At 38.8% G+C, this 23,340-nt stretch overlaps 1 protein-coding gene and 1 long non-coding RNA gene across 8 annotated transcripts in view; one reads left to right on the forward strand and one right to left on the reverse strand.

Annotated features, from left to right (window-relative positions):
* The window catches only part of SEMA4D (semaphorin 4D), a 150,335-nt gene that overhangs the window by 95,285 nt on the left and 31,710 nt on the right, over positions 1-23,340 (forward strand). For all 7 annotated transcript variants that reach the window (XM_039545992.1, XM_039545990.1, XM_039545985.1 and 4 more), the window contains exons 3-12: positions 6,677-6,822; positions 9,310-9,372; positions 11,069-11,167; positions 12,842-12,935; positions 14,010-14,123; positions 15,263-15,414; positions 17,298-17,473; positions 17,571-17,727; positions 18,505-18,727; positions 21,726-21,841. In XM_039545992.1, the coding sequence (XP_039401926.1) occupies positions 6,677-6,822; positions 9,310-9,372; positions 11,069-11,167; positions 12,842-12,935; positions 14,010-14,123; positions 15,263-15,414; positions 17,298-17,473; positions 17,571-17,727; positions 18,505-18,727; positions 21,726-21,841 (1,340 nt within the window). The remainder of the gene's footprint in view (positions 1-6,676; positions 6,823-9,309; positions 9,373-11,068; positions 11,168-12,841; positions 12,936-14,009; positions 14,124-15,262; positions 15,415-17,297; positions 17,474-17,570; positions 17,728-18,504; positions 18,728-21,725; positions 21,842-23,340) is intronic.
* The window catches only part of LOC120408771, a 53,491-nt gene continuing 32,517 nt past the window's right edge, over positions 2,367-23,340 (reverse strand). The window contains exons 2-3 of the long non-coding RNA XR_005600956.1: positions 8,624-8,772; positions 2,367-2,529 (exon numbers count right to left, since the gene is read on the reverse strand). This is a non-coding gene — a long non-coding RNA (uncharacterized LOC120408771). The remainder of the gene's footprint in view (positions 2,530-8,623; positions 8,773-23,340) is intronic.

A 23,340-nucleotide genomic window follows, 5' to 3' on the forward strand; every position in this document is an offset into this window, starting at 1 on the left:
AATGATTGACAGGATATGGGCCCTGCCAGTCTCTTTCTTAACTCCTCAACCCCCAACTTAACAGAGACTTTGCTTGGCTGTTGCTATTACGAAACTTGAATGAATGATCAAGGCTAAATGTTTCAAAAGTAACTAGTGATTCTGGGGCCTGATTTTCAGAAAGAGCTAATGTCTAAACACCAGGTCCCTTGAATTTGTTCCATTTTCAGCACCCTAAATAGGAACCCAGAGTCATTAGTCACTTTTGTAAAGCATGGACCAGACCTTCTCTACAAGGAAACAGAGCAATATAAAAATGTTTGTTTGACTGTTTCCGTGCTGTGAAAAATATGCCAAAGCTTCTTGTTTTGCTTCTTGATATGAAACAAATTGAACAATCCCTATGATGTGTCTTCATATGGTACATGAGGCAACACCTGCATGTATTTCTTTTATCAAGCATCATTACAGCAATAGAAAGTTCTGGAAAGTCAAAGTCAGGGTAAAATATGTGTATTTGTCTTAGAGCATTTAATAAGTAACCTATTAATTCAGATTTTGTTTTCTGAAAAAGAATCTGTAATATATTACTAGTATGGATTTTTTTGTTCAATATCTTGTCATTGCTCTCTAATGTGATTTACTGAGTTAGGGAAAAGTGCCTGCCTCCTTTCGAGAGAGAATAAATCCTTGTCTGTTAAGTGTCATAGCTAAGGCTATAAAGTGTAAGAGAAATAAAAATTATGAAATACATAGACGAGTCAAAACACTAAAATAACACTTTGAAAGAATAAAATTTCAGAGAATATATGTGCATTGCAGGAAGTACCAAGAAGTAACAACAAAAATAATACAAGTATGTGTTGGGAGGTGAGTGAGAGACACACAGAGACTCTGTGTGTGTGTGTGTGTGTGTGTGTGAGACACACACACACACACACACACACACACACACACACACACACACACACACACACACACACACACACACACACACACACACACACACACAGTCTCTGTGTGTGCTGGCTGCTGGGGAAAGCCGTGGGCTATCTCTTTAAGACACCCACTGAATGCTCTCCTGCTCTGTCTGGAGCTCTGTTGTCTCCCCTCCCCAGCTCTGGGGAGATGGGGTACGTGGGGAGGGAGAGAGAGAGAGAGCGTGTGTGTGTGAGACAGAAAGACTGTGTGAGCTGGCTGCTGGGGAAATCTCAGAAACAGTGCACTCACCATTCAGACTGCAGCAGCTTTGAGTCCGCCTGAGCCAGGCTCTGCCCTGCTCTGTGGAGATGGGGTCCAAGGGAGGGGGACACCCTGACATCAGCACACACACCCCTTTCCCTCCCTGCACAGCTGGCAGGGTCCTGGGAGCAACTGCAGGACATCGCAACATGGGGGGAGGGGCACCTGAACTCATGCTGCTGGCTGTGTGCATCACTTAAATCTCTCCTGCAAGCCGCCCAAGCATGCAGCTTACAGGGAACACAGGACTCTGGAGCTATGAGCCTCTACAGGTGGTGGGGGGCCCCAGAGCTTGGAGTGGCCCCCTGCAGCTGTCCAACCTCTGCAGGCAGTGTGGGGACCCTGCAGCTGGGCTCCCCATTTTGTCAGGGGTATTTTTAATAAAAGTCAGGGTCAGGTCATGGGCTTCCATGATTTTTTCTTTATTGCCTGTGACCTGTCCATGCCTTTTACTAAAAATATCTGTAAGAAAATCTTAGCCTTAGTCATAGCCACTAAGCTGTTTGTGTTGCTACATAGGAAAAACTGAGTTTAGGAGGATCTTGGCCCTTTTTGGGCTAATGGAGTCACTGTAGGTCTCTTAGGGAGTCCTACATACTGTACATTTCTCCAGCCATGCTGAATCCTTTTGCAGGATTGACAGAGAAATGTCTTATGATGGACAAATAATAAGGAGAAATTGTCCACAACTGAGAGGTAGTCAGAAGCCCAAGGTTTCGTTGGCTACTTAGCATAAAATAAAATCCTGAACAAAAGTTTTAAAACAGAATTATTTACATTCCTGCTAATTAGCAATCATGTCCAATAACTCTGTTTAGATCTAAATCACATCCCGTCAGAGAGATATGGGGCAAAATTTCTCAGAGAAGACCTAGTAGTACTATTTTGGTGGGTGAATGGAATTGTGAAATCAGTTCCTTACTAAGCAGTTCATGCCTTTTTAAAACTCTGGAACACAGCCGTTGTCTTTGCACAATAACCATTGTCCTACTTTTTTTTTTTTTAACTTACACAGTACAGGTTTAAGTGTAGTGTGAAAACAAGACAAAGTCCCATTGATTGCAATAGAATTTGAAATAATACAATAGCAGACATGATATTTTGTGAGTAGAAGTATCTTGTCACTGCAGTCATCTTACCGTTCAAAATCTTTTAGCAACTGTTGGAGTGTGTCAATGTATAGTATTGTATACTTTGTGTAGCCATTTCATTTACAGTTTCAATTGGTCCTAATCAGTCCCAAAGCCACTGAGATCAGTTCATTGTTAATTGAAGCCCTGTTCCTCTCTTCGTGTCTCTCTTATGTTACTGTTGATGAAAAAGAAATGCAGAAAGTTAAATTACTATTAAGGGGAGAACTTTGTAGGGATGTGGGGAAAGGGCGACTTTGCAGGTGCCTAGATATGCAGCCCCTTTTGCTACTTGAAGCTAAAATTCTTAAGTCCATTCTTAAGGCCAGTAGAAATGTGAGTTCTTGTAACTCATCCGGTTTGTGAGCTTAAGTGTAACTCCACATCGGAGTATAAACTACCAAATAAAGAGTAAATAAATATTTGATCCTTTCCTCATCTGCCATGTGATGACATGGAATTGGACCAGAATCCTGCTTCTTCACTGAGCAGTTTTTCCCCATGGCCACTATCACACCTAGTACTCATAACCATTCTGATTTCCAATAGCAGAAATGGAACAAATATGGGGTGAAAAAGTAAACCCATGGAATTCTACATGCCCTGTATAGCCCAGGACTTGAATAATTTTTGGAACACGGGACTTTCTTTCTAGATACCATAAAGGTTGTTTTTATTGTGTGAGGAGGGAATCCTGAGTGAAGGATACCATTGAGTCCTTGACTCCTCCTGATTCCGCAACTGATATGAGAGGCCTGCAGTGTGTAGTGAAGTAAGCTTATGGCCAGTGTGAAGAAATAGCCTTAAGCACAGATGTCAAGTACAAATGAGTTTATTGTAGGAAAATATAAATGGACATTAGGACCACAATATAATACTGGCACAAGGCCTTGGGAAATTTTTTTCATGTTTATTGGTATAAAGAGCCAGGAAACACTGGTATATAAGATTTACTACCTTGGAGAAAAAATTATGTATGCAAGGTTTCGATATCTTGGAGCTCCCATATAGCGGTGACTACAGTTAGCAGCAGTAGTTTCCTTTGGTTTGATTTAGCACTGACCTATACCCCTGCCCCTGAACACAACTGCTCCTCTGTTCCCTGTCCAGCACCACAATGTCTTGTTCTCCATTAGGCACATACAACTTTTAATTTTACATGTCAGCCTTGGGCATGTTGTATGGAGATATGTTCTTACGTTCATATTTCACTAAGAAGGGGAAATTTTAGCTTATTGTGAGGGGGGCCCTGGGACATCCTTTGGAAAAATGTTTGAAATATCAGATGCAGTTTCCTGCATTATGGAAGACTCTTTAAAGACAAAAGAGAAAACAAATTATATACAGAAATATGTACAGGGCCATACCTAGTATTAATCTGGCATTTTCTGCTACATTGCTAAATTAGGGTATGTTTAAATACAAACACGCACCAAAATCATAGAGCCCCAGCCAAACTATGCATATTTCCAATTGAATTCCCAATGTAAATTCACACAACAGCTATACATTAACATGTTGCCTGCAGTCTCTTTTAATCGGGTGAGGGATTTTCTATTAGATTTATGTAGTAGTGTAATATGTCAGGCACTCAGCACCGCGGCATCTCCTGCTGGTTGCTCTGGGAATTAGCTATGTCCTAGCCGTGGAGCCCCCGCTGCCTGCTTGGCTGTGCTGTCTGGGACCCGCATTACACTCTGGCTTGCAGCATCCTCCGTCTCTTGCCCTGCTCTATTCTCCCCCACTTTTGGGGATATCAGCAGTCCTCAGTCTGCACCTTCTTTCGTGACCACCTGCCGCCTCAAAGTCTACTCCCTTGCCTCAGGGACAAGGCACAGTCCATCGGCCCCGCTCCTCCATGGTAAGATGCGGTGTAAGGGGGGATGGGAGGACCCAGGCCCGCCCACTACTCTGGGTCCCGACCCAGGGACCCTCTAGTGGCAGCTCCCATTGCCCTCCTTCAATCCCCTCTTCTCCCTGCGTACCCTGGGCCACTTCCCCTTGGCTCTTTCACCTTCTTGGCCCTTTTTGTCAGGGGCCACTGCCTGGCAGGTAACAGGCCCAGAGCGCTCTCTGCTCCCCTAAGCCTGCCCAGCACTGCTCTAGCCTAGGTGCTCTGTCTCCAGGGAGCCAGTTCTTCTCCCTTGCTTGTCAGGAAGAGACTGCTGTCTCCTCTGCTTTGCAGCCTTTATATAGGGCCCACCCTGGTCTGATTGACTGACTTTCTGCCCTTCTCTAATTTGCCGGGTTCTAGGATGACCAGATAGCAAGTGTGAAAAATTGGGACGGGGGTGGGGGATAATAGACACCTATATAAGAAAGAGCCCTGAATATTGGGACTGTCCCTATAAAATTGGGACATCTGGTCATCCTACCAGGTTCTGCACAGGCTCCCTTCAGCCTGCTTTAACCCCTCCTCTGCCAAAGTGGGCAGAACATATGTAAGAACATATCTTCATACAACTGCCCCACTACAAGTAGGGAATATGCGACTTTCTCTGTCTCTCAAATACACATGCAACCAGAGTGAAAGTGAGGGATAGCAGGAAGCAGAAGGGAGCTGATAATGAAGATAGGGTATGGTATAAAGCAGTGGTGGGCAACCTGTGGCCACTGGGAGCTGCGAGTGGCCGTGCCTGCAGACAGTCAACGTCAGCAAAATGTTTCGCAGCCCGCAATCAGACTACCTTGATGGGCCACAGGTTGACCACCACTGGTATAAAGGGTAGAGCAGAAAAAGGAACAAAAGGGTAGACAGAATGAGGGAAAGAACTGATAGAGAGAAAGGAAATGAGAATGAGAAATTTAATTCATAGGAATTAAACATAAGCTTGGCTGGTCATTAGTTCTACATGCAGAGAAAATTTCTTTGTGCTAAGGTCTGCAGAGGAAATGGTTTTCCCATCTCATGAATATTTTTGAGAATTTGAATTTTTGTTTTCCATCTTGCATTGGGACAAAAAATCTTGAAAATAGTCACAAATGAAAAACTGTTGTCCCGTCCCTCACCTCCCCCCCCCCAACTTAAGTGATTAAAAATGTCTCAATAATTTTGAAAAGTTTCATTTTTATTTTGACTTTTTGGTCTAATTAACTTAAATTTTGAAACCAAAAGTCATTTTGAACCAGAAAATTAGAATATTTTCATTGAGAAAATGTCAAAATAAAATGTTTTAACAATATGAAAACTGTTTTCTCTACGCTTTTTCGAGTTGGGAAATTCATCTAATCCGATCCAATTTCACAGTTTTGGTTTTGATGCAAAAACGACTTGTCGTAAAATTCCTAATTAGCTCTAGTCCACAAATCCATTACAATGGTATGTCAGCTGCTTGCAGCTTTGGTGTGGGCCAGACCTGTCAGTCACTGGCAGGAGGGGAACTCCCTGTCACTGGCAGGTGGGGAACTCCCCGTCTCCCCAGTTTTTCCTGCCTCTCAAGAAGCTGGCAGCTCAGCCAGGCCTTTCTGACAGGTTTGCTCAATAATTTGTCTAATTCCTGTCAGCCCTCATTTCCCTTCCGAGGTGTTTGTGACTGATTAGGAACCTGCAGCCCTCAAGAGGACACCTAGAAAGCCGAAAGCAAAAGGAGTGGCCTGTGTCTTTTGCTTCCCCTCACTCCCTTATCAAGTGTTTTGTTGCAAAGGTTGGCCATTTTAAACTGCTCTTTTGTACTCATCTTACTTTAGGATCAGAGAACTACAGCCTAATCCATTTACTTGCAGCACATAGTGCTGAGACTAAGGCAGTTCCCTGCAAGAGCATGATACTATTCTCTGTGCTGATGGTGGCACAAGATGTCTTGTGGATGCAAGTTTGGTATATGGGGGTAAATGTAGTTTGCTACCTACCCCTATCAAGTTGCATCTTGGTTGGGCAGTCTAACACTTCGTCAGTCTTGCATGGGGTTAGTTAAGAATGAAGCAGAGGGTTATAAGAGTTTTAATGTAACTTTTTGTATACTGTTGTGTGTGTGTGTGTACACAATATGAAATAAAGATGCAACAAATGTGCAGTAGTTTTAAATCCCAGATGTAAATTAAACTGAGGTCAGCAGAACAAATCCCAGATATTAATTTAAATTGAAATCCAGGAAAAAAGCTATTGTATGTCAGTGCTGCAGCCCCAAACTCCTGACTAACTGAACCCACAATTTAACTAAGCTTTTTGATGACCACAAGATTTTTATAATATTAGGGTTCTGTGTTCAGGTTTGCTGCTTTTAAGATGTTGTCAAAGTACTGCATGATCTGTTAGATAGATTAGAAAAAAAAGTCCTCAAATGGTTTTCATTCTTTACACAGCACTGTTTGTTTTACTTTAACAGAAGTACAACTGGTCCATTTTCAGGAGCCAGAAGTGTTTAACTATTCAACTTTATTACTAAGTGATGACAAAGATGTTTTATATGTAGGAGCTAGAGAAGTGATCTTTGCATTAAATTCAGTGAATATTGCTGAAAAACACCATGAGGTAGGTATGCATTTTTAATTTCCTATCAACCTTTTAAAAAAAAAATTGCATCCCAGAATTTTTTGGGGTATATTCGTTTTTCTAAAGTTATAGATAGTAGGATATTTCATGTAGCTACAGTGTGTAGACTATAGTAAATATATTTGTGTTTATGTTGCAAATATATATTATTCAGGAAGAAAAAATTACATGTAATTTTGTAGTATCATTGAAAAACATGAAATGTGAGAAGGAAATACTGATTTTTAAAACATTCTAGTAAAGATTCACTGAGGTATTTTATGTCTGGAACTGCTTTAATTACACTGGATTTTTTTTAAAACTGAAAATGTATTTTTTATTCTTTAAAGGATTAATTTTCAATTTGTCAGATAGGTGATTTTACCTTGTGATTCCCATGAGCATTAGTGGGAGTTTGACAGTTTTCTCCATCCATGCACATTACTCTGAAAATTCACCCTGGAAGGACTGGTTACTGTGCTTTTTCTAATTCTAAACTCTGATGTATTTTTTTCATGTTACCTAGCAGTAAGAAATGTTAAACAGATTCTTGTATAAATTCCATTTTGGTGACCTTTTTTTAGAAAACTTGTGCTTTGCCTCCTAAATTCTGAAATTTTGAGCTCTAATTTTGAATATTAAAAAGAAAAACAACAAGCCATCTTCAACAACCATGAATGAGGTGTACAATGTACCTATTACAGTACCTTGGCTACTGTCAAGTAAAATAAATTTGAAGGTGGAGTTAGAGGCTTCTGAAGTCTTGCTGCCACCTTGATAAATTGTTCAGTTATGAAGCTATGACTTGGTGTGTACAGTGCAGAGCTCCTTGCGTGATTGCATTCCTAATGTCGAGCAGAATCAGGGGGAAAATAAATGTTTTGCTGCCCCTCCATGTGTTTAAAACTTTGTGAAGGTTTAGTTTAGGTTGGCCATCTTGATTTTAAATAGACAGATGATGAGATCCTCATCCCTGCTATGGTCCCTTTATGATGCATTAAGGGCCGGAGTGGCTTACAGGGGTCTGAAGAGCCTCGTATCTAGTGCAGATACTGTGGGAGACGGTTGCAAGGCTGCCTTCCAGTGTAGGGAGCATGCTGGAGGCAGAAAATGCTCGTCAGGAGCAGGACTACAACAAACGGCGCTGCAGATATTCCAGGCAGCACTTTAGGCCATAGGACAGGCTGCCATAGCTTTAACCGACCCCTAACATTGTCTGAATTACCCTGAAGTGGGACCGCTCCACACCCCATAACAGCCAAGGATTGGGATGGCTTAAAGCCAAGAGTCTCCTCCGAGGCTGTAAGTTTTGCAGTGTGTCTCTAAGGTTACATCTAGACTGCACACCTCTTGTAGTAGTGTTTATGGTATGTGTTGCTGAAAGACACAGTGAAAAGCACACTACGTCCATGCTGCAGTGTGTAGCTACACATGTCAATGAAAGGCTGTGGCATGGGGGAAGCAGCGGGGAAAGACTCTGCAACTGAGAGCTGACAGAGCCTTTCCCCACTGATTCCCCTCTGCCGGAGCCTTTCTGTGCTGCAGAGAGGCAGTGAGACACTGTACTGCTAAAACTATACACTATACTGGGCAAGGCACTGCTTGAACGAGTAGAGAGCCATGGAGGGATATACCTGAGTACATACCTATGGGGTTCAGGCACGTCTTTTACTCACCTAAGCAATGCCTCACCATCTACATTGCTGTTCATATCCATGCTAGAGTTGTGTGTAGTATATGTACTTTAGGGCCTGCCAAAAAGAGTGTGACGTACCTTGAGAGAGAGAGCACAGTTTCTCACCTAGAATGGTCTTGAGAGAATTCCTTCTGATTCTTAAGTTAATTCACAAACTTGTGTAAGGAAATACCCATAATCCGTTATGATATTGATCTTCAGCTGCACGTAAAACTGATCCCTCTTTAACAGTTGTTCATTTTAATTTAAACTATCTGAAACACATTAAGAAGCAAAACTACTGCAGAACCACATTGATAGTCAGTGAAAAACACAAGGAGCTAGATATACTAGACACAGTCCAGTATCCATGATGACACATACAGCCACTGAAGCCCTCTTATCTGCATAACGGTCCAGAAATTATTGACATTTTCCCAAAAATAATTGTATTCTTCCCTTAGCTTTTTTAATGTAGAGGCCTCTAAAACTACCATAATTTTATTTCCCTAATAAACACAACACAGGGAACTTCATTAATAATTTGAGAAGAAATGTCATGGTATATCTTTTGATAGAACTCTGAGAGGTGAGACCTCCATTACTGCACATGCATTCAGAAATGCCACCTCCCCAGAGGATAAAGACAAACACTTCAGGGTCCCTGACAGCTACTTGCAAAATGACTTATTTGCAGCAGACAGTCTTTTAAACATCATCTGCTCTCTGTATTATGCATTGCACTTAATAATAGCTTTCAGGTGAATGTGAAGTGCACTGATCTTGTTTTTGTTTCGTTTGTTTTTCCCCAGTTGTATTGGAAGGTCACTGAAGACAAAAAAACTAAATGTGCGGACAAGGGCAAATCCAAACAGGTGAATTTGTTTATCATTTAGCTTTCAGCAAGGCATTATGAATTTAGTTTTCTGGAAAACATTTTCAGCAGTGTTTTGAATGTAACTATTTAGAAGGGATGATTAAATTTTTTTTTTCAAACAAATACTTAATTGCAGTGGGTTTTGTAAACTGCAGCAGTTAATTTTGCACTTTAACTACTTAGTCTGGTACGGTTTTTTTTTCAACTTTTTCAGGCTGGCAGTTCCTTATGACCTGCTCAAATTTGTTACTTTTACTTATAGTAACTGTCAATGATAACACCGATAAGTCTATACTCTGTGTGTGTGTTGTGAGAGGTGATGGAGAACACTTGCCCTTGAATAGAAAGGGTGTGCAGGGAGCTGGAGAATGTGATAGTGTATTGCGAGAGAGTCACCTGCGCTCACATGAAAGGAGTGGAGCTGCTACTGCTACCTCGTCTACTACATTTGACCTCACAGATTTTGAAGGTTTTGGCTGCCCCAAAGTTATTCTGGAAATTTTATTTTATTTGCTTTAGAACTGTAATAAAATAAATACCTTGCAAAATGGTTGCCTGATTGCCTTTTGTGACTACTCTGAGAGTCATGATCATCCGTTAGAGAAACACTGCTCTAGTTCACGTAGGTTACTTTGTTTCCTGAGTATTTTATGCTACCTATATGTAATTTACCTAATGGTATTTCGTATGATTTCTGTTGTCTCACCCTTTATTCTTTTCATTGGATTTCTGTTGCTATCTCTGGGGCTTTCTGTGTGTATTCATTGTTGTGTGCATTCTTATTTATTCTAGCCCCCAGCGTGTTTTGAACAATGGTGGTATCTTTCCAAGAGGAACTTGCCAAATGAGGCTCACAATACAGATAGGGGTTATTGATCCAGTCAGTAAACACAGATGGGTGTTCATAGTTAACAAACATTCTCATAGGTTGTCAGCATTTTGAATCTGTACTTTTCCCTTGACATTTGAAGCTATGTCCAAACTGCCAGTTTCATTCCAAAGCTAAAGGAATTAATTACTGTAATTGGATGTTTCTTTATTTTTGAGTAAAGCAAGGCCTGCCAGCACCAGCATCCCAAAAGGCTGCAGGAAGCTATAAAAGCCACTGAGCTTACAGCGTGCCATCCAAGGTTGTGGGAAACCCCATGGACATGGCAAATTCCCATACTAGGAGCTGCTAATGTCACAATGATTGCTGCCCACATCAGAGTTGTAGTATATACAAAACTCCAGGAAATGGTAATCTGAAGCTAAATGACATTTATGTGTGGCAGATTGAAGACTTTACTTCCAGATTATGACAGGCCATTTTAGCTGAACTAGACTTGAGCCAAAATTTTAAGATCCAAGTGAATCCGAATTTTAGCTATTGTCTATGAACATATTAATTCTGAAGCAAAATTGGTCACTTAGAAGATGATGGGCATATTAGAAACAATTGTACACCTATAATAGAACACTGGATGCTGCAGGAACAGAGCTCTTAGGGAGTCAGCTAGAGAGGAGTCTGGTCTCAATAATGATCATATCACCTAGCTCTGTATTTTTTTAAACATATGAAGTGCTTCTTGTGATAGAACATGATGAGTAGCAATGGAAGACTTGACAAATAGCTTGTTGTCAGCCGTGTTCGTATTATAATGTTGAAGTTGTGGCTGATCAGAATGGATTTATTTTTTCCTTCTATACTACAGACGGAGTGCCTTAACTATGTGCGTGTCTTACAACCGCTGAATGATGATGTCCTCTATGTGTGTGGAACAAATGCATTTCAACCAATCTGTGATCATCTGGTAAGTGTGACTATGCATTCTCTTTTACTAGTAACTTTAAAACCAGTTAAAACTGCTCATTTAAAAAAATGAGGTGAACTGGAGAAGAGAACATAAGAATGGCCATACTGGGTCAGACCAAAGGTCCATCCAGCCCAGTATCCTGTCTGTCGACAGTGGCCAATGCCAGGTGTCCCAGAGGGAGTGAACCTAACAGGTAATGATCAAATGATCTCTCTCCTGCCATCCATCTCCACCCTCTGACAGAGGTTAGGGACACCATTTCTTACCCATCCTGGCTAATAGCCATTAATGGACTTAACCTCCATGAATTGATCTAGTTCTCTTTTAAACCCTGTTATAGTCCTAGCCTTCACAACCTCCTCAGGCAAGGAGTTCCACAGGTTGACTGCGCTGTGTGAAGAACTTCCTTTTATTTGTTTTAAACCTGCTGCTGATTAATTTCATTTAGTGGCCCCTAATTCTTATATTATGGAAACAAGTAAATAACTTCTCCTTATTCACTTTCTCCACCCCACTCATGATTTTATATATCTCTAAGTAAAAGTACACTCGATGAGTTAATCAGTTTCCTAAGGCAATTGGAATTCCAGTGCCAGTCATAGTTTTCCAGTGGATGGGATACTGTCTCATGATAACCACAGAGTCTGGAGGTTCACTTCACTCTTTCTGTACAAAGCCTTTAACAAAATTTAGATTCAGCTTGGTTATTAACAGAAACGTATTTACTTTAAGGCTTTGCTTTCATTACGTTCTATTTATGTGAATTTGCAATAGATGAAATACATAGTTTTAAATGGTATTGACACTCTGTGTGGATGACACCCATTTCTGTCTCTCCCTGAGCTTCATATCACTGAATGCTTCAGAGTGAAGTCCTCCTTTTAGGTTAAAATAAAATATCCTCTCTGTTCCATGTCTCTAACTCCACTATTGCTCCCCTTAACTTGAATCTTACATTGTTCCCAATGCTAGAAATCTGGGAATTATGTTAGACCGTGGCTTATCTTTGAGTCTGTATATTAGCACTTCCAGAACATTGCCAGAATTCATACATCCTTTGACTCTGCCTCTTTTGAAGTTCTTATTCATGCAGTCCCCCATTTTTTTGCTCCTTTCCCATTTTAATGGTCTTCCTAAACCCCTACTCTGTCAATATCTGGGAGTCCATAAAGTTGCAGCCAGTCTACTCCCACACTTCCAAAAATAGGGTCATATCACACCCGTCATCTGACAACTTCACTGTCTTCCTGTTGATCTCTGGTTTTCAAAATTCTGCATAGTCATTTCTCAGACTAATTCTCCAACCTTGTAATCACCCTCTCCACTTCTCTGTTCTTCATCTAGTAACTGTCTTCTCTCCCTGCACATTTTCAGTTGGGCCTCCTCATCTGTCTGGAACTCTTCTCCCCTCCCGCTACCCTTTCCTCCGCCTCCCTTTGTGCTCCCAAGCTATTGGATCATTTCCTCTCTCTATCACTTAAAGATTTGTTTGTTTGTTTTAAATTCATTATATAGTCTCTTAAAGTGTCTTTTGATGTTTAATATTAATGATACAGAATTCTTTTTTTTATTTTTATACAGCTATCTTTGACTGCATACATGTATTGTTTGAATTAGAAAGTAAAGAATGTAACTCTCTTTTGGTTTAACTTAAAAATTAATTCTGTATAGAACTTAATGTCATTTGAACTCCGAGGTAAAAATGAAGATGGTAAAGGTAGATGTCCATTTGACCCTGCCCAAAGCTACACATCAGTTATGGTTGGTAAGTTCAAAGTTTACTGACATCATCAATACAAAATCATTAATTCTTTCTCCTCCATCACACTCTAATCTTTTCACTAGGACATAATACCAGGGTTTGTTATATTGGTTTTTTTTTTTTAGTATGCAGTGTATTTAGACATGCATCAAAATATTTGTATTCTATAATTAAAGTGATTTTTTAACATAAAACTTGCAGCAATTGATAGTTTTTAGACTTTTTTTTCATTTTTGGTTTTTGGAAATAATGTTTAGGATTTTCAGTTCAAGCAGATGATACCTATTGATATAGTCATTCATTCGCCATCACTATAGTATCTGATGAAACTGTCAGTGAAAGAAAATTGCATTGCAATTTGTGTATAAATATAAGTAATTTAAAAACGTGTGTCAGTAAATTAACAAGTGAAATAGTAAGTGGGGTGAATACTTTCTTCTTCTCCAAACAGAATAGGTTAATGGGAAATCAGTGATCATGAACATATCATCAGAGGGTTAAAACACACTAAGTCTTCATTTGGGGAAACCAGTGAAGTTTGTGGTTGTATGTTTATATAGCAAGACCATGAAAGAAAAGTTTAAATTATTATGAAACAGGAAACAGAAGGAACACACTTAGTGGATTATGTTCCTTAAATTCTTCTTCTTAATTCAGTTTGATTCACTTTGGGAGGAATACCCTATACTTTTTCTACAAAATTATTAAATTAGAAAAATTCAGTGGCATATTTTAGGTTCATTTATATTTTTATGTATACAGTATAAATCAGCTATAAGCAGATGTGTTCACAGTTACTGCAGGAGCAATCCGGGTAACTTTCTGCCATCAAAGTTGTATTAGAACACTAACAAAATAGATATAAAAACATCAGCTTTAAAGAAGACCAGAGGGGAAACATAAGCAGTAAAAATGTCAAATTTAATATAGAGGAAATTCTTGCCATCTTCCTTCAAGAGAGGTTTAAATTACCATATATTCTCTTGAAAACTTGTCTTGAAATATTTCTATACATTTTTTTACTTAATAAGTAGTATGGCTTGAAGTATTTATTGTGTTTTATTTTCTATATTAAAGATGGAGAACTTTATTCAGGAACTTCCTATAACTTCTTGGGAAGTGAGCCTATTATTTCTAGAAACTCTCATCAGAGCCCATTGAGAACAGAATATGCAATACCTTGGCTTAATGGTAAGTACGTGTGAAAGCAACTAAGCCAATTTCTTTTACTGAAGGTTTTTTCCTTTGAAAACTTTGAGTTTTTAAGTCTACCACATTTCCCTATTTACTATCACTAAAACCTCTTCTTAATACATAAAAAAAAAAGCCAAAATGGATATTTTTTTCCCTTCTGAAAGTTCAGATCTCTGGGCATAGTTACCTTGAAGTCTATACATATGTTCCAAGGAAAAAGGCAATTTTGTGATGCCTCTGAGGTGCTGTTTTTTGCTATATTTATTTATTTATTTATTTTTTAAAAAAGATGTCTTGTTTACTTTTTTAATTGTTTGTGAGAAAGAGAAACATTTAGTTTGAGACTTCAAGCGTCTCAGTGGCATTGATTCTGAAATCATCTGAAGGACATTCAGGTTTTGACGTGATCCAGAGGCAGTACAGTCTATCCTGTCTCCATTCACCTTTCACCTTGCTTAGTCATGACTAGCCAGACTATTAGGTGATAAGGAAAAACGTGTCCTTTTCTGTCAGCATGTTTTCAAGTTCAGTTTAAGGACCTGTACTCCAGGCCAACTGAATTTGCGAGTGTGTTGGGTAGATTTTCAATTGGGCTGTGCAGATAGGGTTCAACTCATAAAAGGATTTTCAAGAAATGGAAGCTGACCAACCCCTGCAGCTTTGCTTTGAGGTTCATATTTAGTTAACTCAAACCTCAAAGGAACATGAACTTTAGTACACCACTTCCCCCTTCTTACCTTGCATTTCTTCCAGCTCGTCTCAAGGCTTGTTGGCACAGGAGGTGGAGGCTGGCCAGGGAGGATGACTAGACAGATGATCAGATAAGCGAGCAGCCTCATATCATGCCTGTTGAACTGTTGAGTGTGGGCATGTGAAATCTTCGGATCACAAACCTATAACTCCGTTCCAATCAGTTTGTGTCTCAATGCAAATATTTCTCCAGCAGCCCTATCTAAGTAGGAATGATATTGATGGGCTCATGGAGGAGCCACTTCCAGGGTTCCTAAATGGAGTGCAGTTGCCCACAACATGGGGTTTGGGAGAAAGGATGGCCCTAGAGAACTCTAGTAGAAAATGACTAAATAATGAAAAAGTAGCAGTTAATGTAGAATGCTTCTCTTTATTTGTATCCGCAGAGCCCAGTTTTGTTTTTGCTGATGTGATAAGAGCAGATCAAAACAGCACTGAAGAAGATGATGACAAAGTGTACTTCTTTTTCACTGAGATGTCTGTGGAATATGAATTTGTTGGAAAGCTGATGATTCCAAGAATAAGTAGAGTGTGCAAGGTGGGACACAATCTAATAACTTGCTTTAACCAACATTAGCAAGATATGAAAGATAGTTCATATTGTGTTTTACACATATATTAAAAGCAGTCAGATCTATTCTTAGCAAATCAAATATTCATATAAGTCTTCTGTATCTAAGTATAATTATTCAGACAGCCTAGTTGGTGCCTGTGAGAACAAATATTTTTTTAAGCTCTCTACAACTAAAGTAAGATTTCAGCATGTGTCCCAGCTGAAAAAGTAATGATGATGATTACCCTTTCCTTCCCTTTTATACAACACAGAAGCAATTTTTTTTTCAATTAAAGGCTACACTGACTTCAGTAGAAGCAGAACTGAGCCCATAGGAGGGTTGTCTTGGACTTATATGTTATTTTTAAATGGTCACAGACAAGCCAAATAAGGCTTTTTTACATAGACATGGTTAGTTTCTTCATTGTGGTGTGACAGGTGGTACTTCCATTGAGAGGTGTCATAGCCTGGAAGAAAACAACCACCAGCAACCTGATTCTGTCACATTTAATATGTTTAAACCTGGATATGGCAGGCTGAGTTGATTCTCTGCTCATTAGAGGTGGTGTGAACATTTTCTGATGGAACAGAAGATTATACAAATACAAAGTGTTTTGCTGGAATGTATTGATTTAATCAAACTTGCAATGAGAAATTATCTAAACATTTTGTTTCTATAAGGTCAAAACATTTTATTGTTTTAAGTTTTGTTACATTGATTTAATTTAAACACCAATAACAAATGTTTCCCTTGAGGTTTCTATATTCCAGCAGCTTGAGGAAAATTTACATTGGTCTTGTTAGTATGATCCTTTGTCTGCTGACAGTTTGTCAATGCTTTAAAGTGAGAGAACCATAAAATTTGAATTGGTTTTTAACTGTTAACTATTTGGAACCACTTGTAGGTTACACATCTATACACATAGACTATCTTAAAAAGAGGGAAAAAATACTTGATTGCTTTTTGGAATTAGCATATTTTATCCAATATTCTGCATAGCAAGCAGCCTTAAATAAAGGGCAGGAAATTCTGTCAAGGATTTGGGACTGAGATGCCTGCTTTTAAAGATTAGTAGCACGGCTGAGGTTTGAGATCCAGAATATTGTAAAACTTTTTGTAGGCACTGCACTACTAATTTCATTATATTTCTGGGCATACTTTCCCAGTAGTTGAATGATCTCTCTTATTTTTAAGGCCTTGAGCCTGCAAATCCTTACTCATGGTACTTATCCTAATTTCAGGATTGGGCCCTAATACTCATTGACTCCTATGGAACTATTCACATGAGTAAAATTAAATACATGCCTATGTGTTTGCAGGACTAGATCTTAAGTTACTAACATTTTGAGATGATCACAGAATAGACCTAATATTCTTTCTTTTGTAAGTACAGTTATAATGCAGCTTTATTTACTTTAAGTTGTTGTCCCGTGTACAGTTTTTTAAAGCTCTGTGCTCAGCTCAATTTACTACCTATTATTATAATACAGTTCTTTGAAGCTGTCATAAGTCTCATCTTCCCTCCAGAAAATCTATACTCATTAGCATATATCTAAGTAACTCCATTGACTTCAGCAAAGTTACTACAGATCTGCACAACTTAACTGGGAGTAGAATTTGGCCCTATAACACTATCTTTGTGTGCTGAGAGAAACCATTCTACATTGTTTCTATTATATCCAAAAAACTCTTCAGCATTGTTTAGTTTGTTTGTTGTATCTTTTAATTGCTTTTCTGCTTTTATTCATGACTATTCAGTTTAGATAGTACGTACCAGAACCAGTAAGTGTTGTATGTGTTGAACCTTTATTTAAGAAAGAACATATACCTTACATTTTCATTCTCTTTCCCTCAACCCCTCTGAAAGAGGGACCAAGGAGGATTAAGGACTTTACAGAAAAAATGGACCTCCTTTCTCAAGGCCAAATTGATCTGTACTACACCTGATAAGAATTTAATTTTCAACATTATCAATGATGTGTTTATTCTGAAGTCTCCAAGTTTGAAGGAACCAGTGATTTATGGAGTTTTTACCCCACAACTGTGAGTATCATTTAATCTTTTTCCAGAAATGTTATTTAATTTCGGTTGGTTACCACCACACAGTAAAATGGTAACATTTTCCACTGTTTAATTTTAGGAATAATATGGGGCTGTCAGCAGTGTGTGCATACAACTTGTCTACTGTGGAAGACGTTTTCTCCAAAGGAAAGTATATGCAGAGTGCCACAGTAGAACAGTCTCATACAAAGTGGGTCCGATACAATGGAGAGATTCCTAAACCTCGACCTGGAGCTGTAAGTTCGGATAAACTCAGATGACAGCAGTTCTTTTTCTCTTGCACCTAAGAAAGAACCTATAAACATTCAGGGAAAATATTAGAGAAGGACATTAGCTAATATATGTGGCCTGATACGGAAACCATTTCCTTAGAAAATGTTTTTTTTTCTTTTAATCACTGCCATGTTGCCAATTGGTTGATCTTGAAGTTTTGTATCTAGCAATGAAGTAGTAGGGAGGGGGCGGAGTTAGGGCAGGGACTTTGGGGATGGGGTTGGAATGGGGGCGAGTGTGGGGATGGGGTGGAGTCGGGGCGGGGCAGGGAAAGGGGCGGGGGCGCGGGCACCCACCGGCGCTGGAGAAAGCTGGCGCCTATGTGTTCAGTTATGTTTGAGTTTTATTATTTAAAGGTGCACTTCCACAGTTTTAGCCATCAGGCTTCTTTCAAAGATATCTTAAACATTCTTTTTGAAAGGGGTACACTAAATATATGACCCATTTTACAGATGGCCCAATCATACTAAGTCAATAGGATCTTTTAAAAAACAGCTATCCATTTGAAACAAGTAGTAGTATTTATTTTTATTATTTATTAATATTTTGTGCCTGGGAACTCAAGGTGAGGATTTGGGCCCAATTGTACTTGGTACTGCACAGAGAAATAACAAAGAACAGACCCTATGTTCCTACAGTGTTTTATAACTTTAAAAATAAGATTGGAAAAAAGCGGGTGATGCTGCTGTCAACAGTGTACAATATGGTAAAAACAAATGATGCAATTTTTCTTTTGACAGTGTATAAACAAGGAGGCAAGAGCAGCGAACTACATGAGTTCTCTAAATTTACCAGACAAAACCCTACAGTTTGTTAAAGATCACCCTCTAATGGATGACTCGGTGACCCCGATAGGGGACAGACCCAGATTAATAAAACGAGATGTGAGGTATACACAGATCGTGGTAGACAGAGTCACAGCACTCAATGGCAGCATGTACGATGTTATGTTTATTAGTACAGGTGAGTTTGCATTACACTATTTTAAGTCTCTATTTTAAGTTAGTATAGTAGGGTGAAATATATTGTCAGCAAACAGAACGAACACTTGCAATACTTTCATACCAACTAGTGTCCACAATTTTTAAAAAGTAAGGGCCATGATGAGTAAATGGCCAATCTTGGTCCATTTAAAAAATACATCCCACAAACAATTTAACTGTAGATGTGTTAACTGACCACCTTTTCCGAAGCTTCATTTCTTGCTGAAGAGTTCCCTGTATCAGCAGCAGGAGGGGAAAGGACAACAACAGTACCCTTTGGCAGTGTTGTTTGCCTAAAGGTAATAGACAGCTGCTGTTTCAGTTAGCAGCAGCAGCCTACAGTGCACCTGTATGCCCCTGCCCCCACAAGCAGTGTGAGAAGGGATTGAATTGAAAGAGGCTCAGGGAAGCAAACAGGCCCTAAGTTTTCCTGATGGCAGATGGAAAGGAGAGGAGCAGGTAGCGCTGTAGGAAGGGGATTAACCTCTGCAGAGATACAAATACATTAGAGGTAGGGGTAGTTCACATGTATTCCTCGTCCTCCTCTACCCAGGCATCTCCAGTAACTGCTGTGTGAAACAACAGACAGTTTTGTCTTTAGGAACCAAGTGCTGTACCATCTGCATATGTAAGACACACATGTAGGGAAGAGGTGAGGAAGGGCGTATGCCTGTAAAAAGGATAGGATTGGCCAGGGACCAATAAATATTTAAATCTAACATCAAAATAACTAAAGAAAAGACCAGGATTAGCCATTCCTTCACCTTTACCAGCTTTTTTTTTTTAAATTGAGTGTGAGTTTAAAGAGTGAGAGATACTCATTTCAGACAAAAAAAAACGCAGCCATGCTTTGACAATCCAGTATATGTCACAAAAATGGGCATTCCTTGTTTTAAAAAAGATCATTGTCAAATCTATGAAACTGAAAGGGTAGTTGCATAATTTACAGAAATCTGAATGTTTCCCAGAAAGCTACGGAGTGAATTCACTTTTTTGTATAATTTTGTGTTTGATTTGTCTGAGACTCTTCTTCCTCCTCTTTACAGTTAATTTCCCTGAAGAACTGTTTTGTAATGCTGAAAACGGGTGACTTTAAAATGTCACACCACATAGATACAGCTATACTAGTAGGTCTCTACAACTTAGAATCTGTTGTGCCTGATAATGACACCTGGAATATTTCCATGTTATACTTAATTTAAACCAGCAAAAAGCTCTTCTGACCTTTGATGCAAAGGTTTCACAATTACCAAATATTTTTATTTCTTACAGTTGTGTTTAAGTACATCTTAGTGCCTTTAATCAAGGTGTCCTCACATTTGAAATTCAGGAGAATACAAAACTAGTTTTTCTTGGCATTATATGCATATTGTCATGATGAAAATGTGTCTCCTTTAATGCTTAACTTCCTGTTTGATCTGTGTCTATGTCCATTTCAAAGGGATCCTTCCCTTCTTCCTATCTGCCTGACCTAACCAAACTTTCATGAATAGTCTTCAAATAACTTGCCTTCTGTAGTACAAAATAAAATAGGCAGTTCCTTTTAGTGAAGCAGATCCAGTTAGGAAATGAATATACCACACAAGGAGATTGGCCTAGTTCACATGTGCAATAAAGAGTAGTGATTTAAGGTTAAAAATCAGTAAAGAATGGAAATTTAAAAATACACAAACAGATACTGCAAAGATTTAAAAACTGGGACAGGTGGATCATACTTGACAAGACAGAAGGCTTTCTGGGACAAAATAGGATTTTAAAATGAGAAAAACCTTTGTGCTGTTAGCACAACAAATCATCACTTAGTTGCCAAATTGGCCTGAACACATTTTGCCGTGGACTCAGTTCAGTCAGTGTTATCAAGTCTCTCCCTTTATTTCCCATCCAGATTTTCTGCACTTCCTTCTACAGTTGTGCTAGATTGACATTTTTCCTTTCTCACATTTACAATAACATGGTCCTGAACAAACTCAGTTACCAAGTTCAGCAGTTGTGTTTGGCTCAGTTGCTCAAATTGTACTTTGTGCTAGGTACTAACAAGTTTTGCAGTATTTTCTTTCAGACTAAAAATACACTGACGTTCCAAGAATTAAGTGAGAAAACATAATTAATGGAACATTTTAAGGGCTGCATCAGAGTAAAAAAAATAATCAAATTTATAGCCATAATATCGCTATTTAAATGTAATATGTTCTCAATTAAATGCTTCCAACAAAATTGAACCATAGATTTTATAGATTGAATATGATGGTTAACTGCTAAAGAGAAAATTTTCTTAGGCATGGTTCTTTTAGTCTAGTCTAATGGTTGAATCATAGGAATATGCTAGAAGAAACATAATCTAAAATTAAAGCATGTGACTTGGATATGAAAAGGTCTGGGTTCTGGGTCTAGCTCCTAATATTCTAGATATGGACTGGGTTACTAAGTGTGACTTTGAGCAAGCCATTTAGGCCTTAATCCTATGTCTGGTTGAAATTTTTCCATTTTAAACTTTTATTTTTTTTATGGACGATTGAGTTTTTGACTAAACAAAAATTTTTGTGAGAAGTGTCTGCTTGTCTAAAAACTTCTGATTTTTTTCATAAAAAAACCCACAATTTTTCAGGTTTTGGTTTTTTGAGAAAAAGTCAAGAATTTCCACAGGCAGGAAAAAAGGACATTTTCCAATGTTCTATTTCATCCTTCTACTGTTAAAATCAACCAAAGTTCTGCCACTTATTTAAGTTGGAGTATACCCTGGCCATTAACCTCTTTGTGCCTCATTTTCCCTCTTGGTAAAATGGAGTCTGAAATACCGTTACTTGGCTGTCATGGGGCCTAATTTACAGTGCACTTCAAAATTGTCTGATGGAAGACAAAGTATTATCGTTCATTAAGTCTTCTAGTGAAGATCATTGATGCAAGCTGTAGCAAACATACACATTTTACACAGTTCTTCTTTGAGGTCCTTACTAAGGTGTATTGTTTGGCTATTTCAGATAAAGGAGCCCTGCACAAAGCTATTAGCTATGAAAATGGAATGCATATTATTGAAGAAATACAACTTTTCCCAAATTTTGAGCCAGTTCAGACACTGTTGCTTTCATCAAAAAAGGTAAGCATGAAAAACAGGACTGTGTGAGGACATTTTGTGGAAGATCCAAAAAAAAAAAAAAAAGGGGGTAACCCCAGTAGTGTGAAGAAAGTCACATTTTCCAACAAGCCTTTTTCTCTATCACTGAAATAATACTCAGAATATAGGATATGACCTGTGGCCATAACATCTTGTGCTGTGATACTGTCTGACATCACCAGATAAGGAGAGTCAGGCTGGGTTGTTTGGTACGTGGATGGGAAGCTTCTAAGGGTGAACGTATAGGCGGTGAAGAAAAAAATACTGGTGTTTCAGTAGGTCACATTCTTCTCCCTGAGTCTGTACTAGAACCAGTTCCTCAGCATGATATTAGGAACTACTCTGCTGCTACTGGAGGTACCAGTTTTCTGATTAGATGTAAAGCAGAAGTTATTACCCCTTATGGAAAAATTCTGTAGAATTTAAGGGAATGGTATCCTTTCTGTGGAATTTTTAAACCAACAAATGGAGTTCGATAGCAGGGATGTCATCTGCAAATGTTATAGGTTGTTATGATTCATTTCTATTAGTTTAAATTTTACCAGATTTTTCTGTAGTGGACTTTTCATAAGAATAAGTGTGTCTAATTCCGGTGTCCTGGTCACATTCCAGCATGGATCATTGCATTCTGCCAACTGAAATTCCCCTGCTGTTCCAGCTGGAAAAGAGATTCTTCACTGCATTTCCTAAACTCTAGTGTAGTTTGCTCTGTACTGTCAAGCAATTGATGGGTGGTTCTCTGACAGACATGGATGATCATCTGTATGTAGTTTGTACACTAATTAGGGACATGACCCTGCAAACCCTTACTTATGCATGTAATCTTTACCCGCAGTAGTAGTCCCATAAATGTCAGTGGAATTGCTTGCATTTGTAAACATTTTGGGCTCATTGGAAATGAAAGGCTCTTTATAAATGTAAGATCATTATCCTAACCTTTAGCAGTTTGTGGTGTTCAATAAGTGCCCTGAAGCTTGTGACTGGGGAGGCTACCACTGTATCTGAAAGGCAGTCTATGCCTTGTTGTGCTCAGTCTGATATTTAAATACATTTTGCATGTCAGCAGTATTGCCTCTTTTTCATAGAGCCCTACACACTGTGTTTTTCCAGCACCTATCTCTGGAAAGCTTTCCTGTTTTTCATGAAGATGAAGAGAAACTTTGTAAATGCAGAGAGCCCATTTTTTGATTTAGTGGGTAGGTCTGCAGTGTGATAAAGCATTCCAAGTCCATAGATTCCTAGGTAATTGTCCAGTATCCTCCATGTATTTGTGCTGCATCACAGGACAATATTATACCAGTAGAATTTCAAAAGCAATATAAGGTTTCCACTCTCAAAAGAAATGTAATGAAAATTCTTCTTTTCTTCACTCAAATTATTTGAAAGATAAGAGCTAGTTTAATGATATGGGTAATATAATTGAGAAACTATCATTTAAAAAAAATTTAATCACTTATTTAAATTTCTTTCCTTTTCCCTTT

This window comes from Mauremys reevesii, linkage group 6, assembly GCF_016161935.1.
Source record: "Mauremys reevesii isolate NIE-2019 linkage group 6, ASM1616193v1, whole genome shotgun sequence".
NCBI classification, from domain to species: domain Eukaryota; kingdom Metazoa; phylum Chordata; order Testudines; family Geoemydidae; genus Mauremys; species Mauremys reevesii.